Raw genomic sequence first — 7,984 nt, 5'->3', positions numbered from 1 at the left:
ATTAGAAAATAAAAAGGGCTGGGGGTGTAGCTTGGAGATAGAATGCCCCTGGATTTGATCCTAAGTGCAAAAAAAAAAAAAAAAAAAAAAAAAGGTGTTTTAAAAATAGAATCCTCTTTTGTCTAAAAAAAAAAAAACAAACTAAAAAAGGCCCCAAGAGATTAGTTGTTATTAGGAAGAATATCCTCATATAGTTGTAAGAAACTCGCAAAGGTTTGGACTTGTTTTTATTCCTTGCCAGATGTATTGTGTGTTAGCAACTTACATACAAAGTTGGGCTTTTGAGAGATTTAATTGTTTATTGATGTGAGATTTATGGGGAAGTCTGATCGGCCCGATGTAGGAATTTCTGTTGCTGCCTTGACCTGCTTCTCTGGGCTAATCACTACCTTTCCAGTCGTCTGTGGATTAGCAGTCCTCCAGGTGTGCGTGAAAAATGTTTAATAAATGATCCTTGATTTCTTGAAATTAGTAATGTCCAGGTCTTCCCGAGATTGCTCAGGACTAGCCCCAGGTCTGGTTTAGTAGCAGTTGAGGCTGACATACTGGACTGTGAACCAGATAAAAACCAGATAGATGCCTTTTGCCCTCTTGCTGATGGCTTGAAGCCCTGCTGATCTGTTGATGGCAGCGCCTACAACAAAGGCAGAGCTTTGAGTTATCTAGCAAAAACAGGCTGATTCCGAGGAAAGGCCGTGGCAGACAGCGTGCTCTGCCCCTCCCCGGAGAATTCTCAGAGCACGCACGTATGGGAAGACTTCAAGAAGTTCTGTGGCCAAGGACCTTTTGATCTTTGCCTAACTCAGCCCTTCTCAAATAATACATATGGGACAGGTCTTTTCACCTAATAGTTAAATACCCACAAAGTGCTCATGTCCTGAGAATTAGACTTTGAGAATCACTTGCCTGGGCCCTATTTGTTTTTCTTTATTCATGCCTGGCATTTCAAGGGTTGGGTCAGTGTGTGTGTGTGTGTGTGTGTGTGTGTGTGTGTGTGCGCGCACGCGCGCGTGTGTAAAATGAGTGGGTGGGTGAGATTTTTAGTTTGAACCTGCCATATTTTAAAAAAAATCCTTTTTTCTTTGTTTTAGGGGAGTATTGGGGGTTGAAACCAGCGGTGTTCTACCTCTGAGCTATCCCCCAAATCATATATATATATATGTGTGTGTGTGTGTGTGTGTGTGTGTGTGTGTGTGTGTGTGTGTGTATATATATATATATATATATATATATATATATATACATAATTTTTTTTTGCGGGTCTGGGGATGGAACCCAGGGGCATTCTACCTCTGAGCTACACCCCCTGCCCTATTTTTATTCCTTATTTTGAAACAGGGTCTCACTAAGTTGCAGAGGGCCTCACTAAATAGCTGAGGCTTGCTGCAGACTGTGATCCTCCGGTCTCAGCCTCCTGAATGCTGGGATTACAAGTGAGCACCACCATGCCCAGCTATATTTTTTATTTTGAAATAGGATCCAAGTTGCTGAGGTTGGCTTCGAATGTGCAACCTGTCTCAACCTCCCGAGGACTGCGATTACAGGCACGTGCCTCCTCACTCAGCTAACCAGTCCTCTCAACTGTGACGTAATACTGCACTCATTCTTCTCCAAAGAGAGCTGCCCCAGAGATCTCGGGGTTCACCATCATGGATGCCTGACTCTTTCACTCTGGGTTACAGGAGACCCCCAGAGAGGACTGGCTTCATACAGACCCCTGCTCCTTGCAGCTGTGTGACTTTGGAAATGTCACTTAATTTCTCCCTGTCTCAGGGTTTTCTCGGCATAAAAAGAAGAGAAACAGCACACACTTCCTCAACCTGTCCACCTACTGACCCTCCACCTACTGACCCTGGTTCTGACCTCTGTTCTGTCAAGAGAATGACATCCTCCATGCAGTGCTGCTTGACGAGGTCACAGGGCATCCTTCTCCAGGCTAAGTATCACTGGACTTTAAAAACAGAGTCTCTGCCGGGCGTGGTGGCGCATGCTTGTAATCCCAGCATTCGGGAGGCTGAGACCCGGAGGATCGCGGTTCGCGGACAGCCTCTGCTGCTTAGTGAGGCCCTCTGCAACGCAGTGAGACCTGGTTTCAAAATAAAGAAAAAATAGGGCAGGGGTGTAGCTCAGAGGTCAAATGCCCCTGGGTTCCATCCCCAGACCCGAAAAACAAAACAAAAACAACGGAATGTCACGCATGCACTATGGCTTTCAAAATGCTTTCCCTTCTGCTCATACTTTTAACACCTCTTTTTCCAGTGTGTGGCACTTAGAACTTTCTTTTCTGAAGATATCACAAAGGGATAGTTTTTCTTTCTTCTACTGGTACTGGGGATTAAACCATGGGCATTCTACTACTGAGCCCTTTTTATTTTTTATTTTGGAAAAGGGTTACAGTCCTTAAAAGGCTGAGGTTTATTTCCTAAGTGATGAAACTATGAAGACCACTATTAAACTACAATATTAAACTTAGAGCAGACTTTTATTTTGAAAAGTTGGTTTCCTTTTGTTCACTACAAATACTTTAGTGAGACAGTTACTGAGTCTTAAAATGGATTTGTTACAGCCTAGTATTACTCAAATGAATGATTGCATCTTGTTCTGTTATCACCTTAACATCTGAGTCTTTTTTGATGCAAGATTTTTTTTTGACGTAAGAAGATCCTGGAGTGAAATTAAACAGATGTTTTATGGATGAATTCATCAGATACCTTTGAAATACCCTTCTAATCCTGAGATTAAGTGATTTGAGGCTGCTTTTGCAATTTCGGTCAAAGCACACAAATACCAGAGTCCTCCTCATTCCAATGCCATGAGCTCATTATGTGTTTATTTAGGGGCAATCTCAAACCTAGTGTATGTACGCCTATACACACGCACTGTTTTCTGTTTTATTCTAAGGAATTGCTTCTTCGGAGGGTGACGGAATGGTTTCAAGTGGTTTTTCTCCTCAAGCTGCTCATTCTCCTGGTTGACATGTTAAATCTCTTTATTCTGTCAGATAACTTTTTGTTGTTTCCATCAGGTATAAACAAATGTCCTCAGCAGCAGAAATCTAAGGCAGCCACCTCCCATATTTCAGGAGACCATTTAGAATTCACGCCATGGGAACAGTCCTTTGGAACTTGGCACAAATAAACGAGAAAGCCTGTCTGCAGCTTTGGTGGCACGGGCAGTCAGGAACATGTGGGAAAAAAGCTTTAGTTGGGCACAGTGGCCCACGCCTGTCATCCTACGACTTGGGAGGCTGAGACAGGAGGATCGCAGTTTTGAGATCAGTTTGTGGTAACTTAGTGAGACTGTTTCAAAATAAAAAAACAAATGGCTGAGGTATCGCTGAGAAGAACTCCCCTGGGTTCAACCTTTAAGTGCTCCCCTGATGCGCACAAAAGGCTTTGTGTATATGACTCTGATCCAAACTGATACCCACTACATAAGGCTGTCATCCAGATGTGGTCACAAGTAGCATAGTTGGGAGGTGCTTCCAAATAGAGGAGACGAAGCTGGGCACGAGGATAAATACACCCTAGCTTTTCACAGACACAGACAGAATCGACTTGTTAAATCTAACAGTAACCAACACACTTGTGTATCTCTCCCCTTCGACACACTTTAGGCACTAGCTGTTTGTACAGGGTATTGTTCTTGGTAAAGAATTTAAGATTTTAGGAAAGAAATACAAATAATTACTAAGTATTAAGCAGTCATATTTGAAGGTGACATTCACAAGGTCAAATTCTCAAATGTCCTATCAATTACCCAACACTCAGACAAATCAGACGTGCACAGACAACAACGCAGGCAACGTCAGCTTCTTTTCTTAACTCATTTTGTATTTAATATTACTGAAGGCTCTACTGATGCCCGTAAAAACACAGAAAATTGTGAATACACATCAATTATCTTAAGTAATAAGTTCTAAATTCTCATTGCCGGAAACCTGGAAAAGGGATAAGATTATTTTTAGTGTTTAAGAAATTGGTATCTAAATAATTTCATTTGGACCTAGGTTAGTAACCCAAGTAGCCTCCACTTAGCTTTCATAGTTGTAAAAAAAATGCAAGTTCCAGATATAATAAAGACTTATATACACAATTAAATTTGAAACAGAGATATATTTCCATTATGTTTCTGACCAAAAGCAGCTGGGGGATTTTTTGTCCCCTTTCTGACACTTTTTAAAAGAACTAAAATATAATGGTTTATAGCTGAGAAGACTAGCTGTCCATACGGCTTTAGTCAGGGCCCAGTTAAAATCGCATCAACATAGGTCCTCTTCTCTGGATGACAGCGTCGCCTGCTGAAGGCCATTTCTTACATCACCCCTGCTCAGCTTCGATACCTTCTTACATTCTTGATAGAACTTTTCACTTTTTCCTTCTAGAATTTCCTTGGTTTTAAATGGCTTAAAGAAGCCAGATGTGGTGGCGCACGCTTGTAATCCCCGCGCTTGGGAGGCTGAGACAGGAGGATCGCGCAGGTTCGAAGCCAGCCTCAGCTACTTAGTGAGGCTCTCAGAAACTTAGTGAGACCCTGTTTCCAAATAAGATATAAAATGGTCTGGGAGTATAGCCCGGAGGTAGAAAGCCTCTGGGTTCCACCCCCAGTACCACCACAAAAAAAAAAAAAAAAAAAAAATTAAATGGCTTAAAGAAAATCACAAAAAATTTGGTGGCTCTGTGTTATTTATTTGATACTGGGGGTTGAACCTGGGGGACTTCCACCTCTGAGCTACCTCCCAACCCTTTTTATTTTTTATTTGGGTCTATGTTACTGAGGGCATCACTAAGCTGCTGGGGGTGGTCTCAAACCTGTGATCTTTCTGTCTCAGCCTCCCTGTACGGGTATTACCAGTGTATGCCACCATGCCCTGCAGCTCTGTGTTATTTTTAAGATGTTGGACAAAGGTAAGCTAATTGATAATATGACTCAGAGCTATGTTGTAAGGGCTGTGGGCTGGCCCAGCAGTCTGAGAAAGCCCAGGAAATAGACTGTACTGAATGCCTTTAATTAGAAGTTTGCGTTTAACAGTATAGTTATAGATAAATTATTTTTTTTCTGGAGCAAAAGTCTCATTCACTTAGTCCTTAGGGAGAACACTAGACCTCATAACCATAGTTGCCTTTCTCTGTGGAAAATTTTTAAATTAGATGTGAACTTTCAATTTCCTTCTCTTACACAGTCAGTCATGCATACTCTGTGATCTAAATATCCTAAGTTCATTTAAAATCCGAGGAGAAAAAAAAAAAAAAAGACCCCAGGGGATAAAAGCAAGCACAAAGCCAACAATCTCGCCAGCACACTTTCTTCTGGATGACGCTGCAAACACCTGTCATCGCGGATCTGCTTCAATGGTGCAGGACAACACGCCGTGGCTCAAAGAAGACGCGGAGCACAGACCCGTGATGAGCGAACAGCAGCCAGGAAGGAATAGAAATGGCAACCAGACTCTGCAAACTCCAGAACGCAATCGCTTCTTTCTCATGCGTTCTGTTAAGATCCACTGTGCAGGAGGTTCCAGGAGGCCACGTGCCACGAGCCACGTAGCAAAGACAGCTGTTCACGGAGGAGACGCGGAACCCGGGCCCAGCATCTCCTGGTGGCCAACGCGCAGAAGTCTCGGAAGTCTAACAAAATCGTGTCCTGATTATTTGTTTTCCAGATTCCGGGGACCATGGAAATAGAAAAGGATAGAAACAAGGCATGCTTCTTGAGGTTTCTTGGGCTGGGTTGTAGAAAAATAGGTGTTTTCCTTTGGGGCTTCGCGGCGGGGGTGGCGGGGAAGGTGGGGCTGGCGTGTCTGAGGGTGCGCTGTCAGTGCCCTCAGTCTTTAAGGGAGTGGTAGGCTTTGGCAGTCCGGCTGTTGACAAAATCTGTTTTCTTAAACTGAGCCTTTGGGAAAAGCAGACAGAATGTGAAAAATAAGAACCTTCTCACATGAGAAAATACAGATTTTTTGGTATTGTTTGTGGTACTGTAGATTGAACCCATGAGCATTCTACCTTTTATTTTTTGTTTGAAAACAGGGTCTTGGCCAGGCGTGGTGGTGCACACCTGTAATCCCAGAACTTGGGGGGCTGAGACAGGGGAATCGCAGGTTCACGGTCAGCCTCATAAACTTAGCGAGGCCCTCTGCACGTTAGTGAGACCACATTTCAAAATAAAGAATAAAATAGGGCTGGGGATGTAGGCCAGAGGTAGAATAGTCCTGAGTTCAATCCCTAATACCACATAAAAAGAAAAAGAAAATGAAAACAGGGTCAAACATTACTGAGAGCCTTGCTGTGTGCTGAGGCTGTCTTCAAACCTGCGATTCTCCTGTCTCAGCCTCCCAAGTACTGGGATTACAGGAGTGCGCCACCACGCCTGGCCAGAAAACGAAGGTCTTCTGTGACCTCTCACGGGGCCTTCAGGACCTGGCTCTGTTGAGGACATCTCAGCGCCACCCTCTTACCTTCTTGTAGGCGGTGTGGAGCTCCGTGTGCGCCCACAGGGAGTAGAGCAGGATGGAGGCTGCCTTGCTGGCTCTGTTCGGGGCATAGCTGAAAAGCAAGACGGGCAAGATCAGTGAGCGCCTGGCTGCCTTCTGACGCTTTGCGAGTCTCCGCTGCACCTCTGCGACTGCCAGACTAAACAATTAGACGGTGCAGCCCAGGGCAGGTGTGTGTGTGTCAGGTGTGTGTGTGTCAGGTGTGTGTGTGTGTGGCGGGTGTGTGTGGCAGGTGTGTGTGTGTGTCAGGTGTGTTTATGTGTGTTGCTTTTTCTTTTGATACTGGGGACTGAGCCCAGGGGCATTCTACCTCCAAGCTACACCCCAGCCCTTTTAAAAATATTTATTTTGAGGGTCTCACTAAGTTGCGGAGGGTCTTGCTAAACTGGTGAGGTAGCCTTGAATTGACAGGTAGCAATCCTCATATCTCATATGGGATTACAAACGTGAGCTGAGTCTGGCTGGGTTTAGTCTTTGAAAACTAAGACAGTGGTAATAAATAAGTAGTTTGTAGAGAAAATTCCTGATATGAATTCATAAGAAATATATCTTTAGATACATTACAAATCTTTGACTTTATTTATAGAATGTAATTTATATCTGAATATTTCTGAAACACCAACGCAGGAAAGCATGATGGGAATATATCTTGACAACCTCAATGTAAGAGCAATTTTGCAAGTAGAATTCTTGTGGCACTTGTTAAAGTGGTTTTGAAGTCACTTTATGTTTAGTGTACAGCAAATGGAGAACCTGTTACTATTGTAACTCCAAGTCACCACTGACTTCCACAGATACTCATGCCTGATGCTCTATATCATTCGTTTATTTTTGTTTGTTTGTTTGTACTGGGCACGGAACCCAGGGGTGTTATACCGCCAAGCTACATCCTCTGCCCTTTTTTTATTTTCTACTTTGAAACAGTTTCACCAAGTTGCTGAGGGCCTCCCTAAGTTGCTGAGGCTAGCCTCTAACCTGCAGTGCTTTTGTCTCAGCCTCCCAAGTGCTGTGATTGCAGGTGTGAGCCACCACTCTTGGTATTATTTATTTATTTATAAAAAAGAAGTAAGTCTTTCTTTCCTTGTTGCAAATAAAGCTGAGTTGGTTACTTTCTGGTGATCAGTTGAAGAGGCCGAATCCCTCACTCTTCCGTGGCTTTGGCCTCAGCTGGGCAGCTGCAGAGCAGCCCCAGGGCAGTGGTCACAAATGAAGATGGGCCAGCCAGGAAGACTCAAGTTTCTCAGCCAGTGGGCAGGTGTCCTGAGTCTCTGCGGGCAAAGCAGGACCCCTTGGACCCTCTGGTCAGGGAATAGGGCACGGGTGCACCAGCTGGGTAGCCAATCTGCAGTCACACTGGCAATGTGCGGCCACCCCCAGGAAGCGACAGTGCAGAGCTTCTTCTGTGACGTCAGGCACCGGGGGTTGTAGACGCTGCCACTGATGAGCAGCTGCTGGGCGATCAGCCCACGGAGAAGGGGGAGCTGGTGGCCTCCT

The 7,984-nt window shown here is 44.3% G+C and overlaps 1 protein-coding gene across 2 annotated transcripts in view; it reads right to left on the bottom strand.

Annotated features, from left to right (window-relative positions):
* Positions 1–5,823: 5,823 nt before the first annotated feature.
* The window catches only part of PKP2 (plakophilin 2), a gene marked incomplete at both ends in the record, with an annotated part of 88,529 nt that continues 86,368 nt past the window's right edge, over positions 5,824–7,984 (bottom strand). For both annotated transcript variants that reach the window (XM_080705954.1, XM_080705955.1), the window contains 2 exons: positions 5,824–5,892; positions 6,455–6,542. In XM_080705954.1, the coding sequence (XP_080562080.1) occupies positions 5,824–5,892; positions 6,455–6,542 (157 nt within the window). The remainder of the gene's footprint in view (positions 5,893–6,454; positions 6,543–7,984) is intronic.

Source organism: Muscardinus avellanarius (genome assembly GCF_963383645.1).
Source record: "Muscardinus avellanarius genome assembly, chromosome: 11".
Taxonomy (NCBI): Eukaryota; Metazoa; Chordata; class Mammalia; order Rodentia; family Gliridae; genus Muscardinus; species Muscardinus avellanarius.
This window is presented reverse-complemented; position numbering and strand designations above follow the sequence as displayed.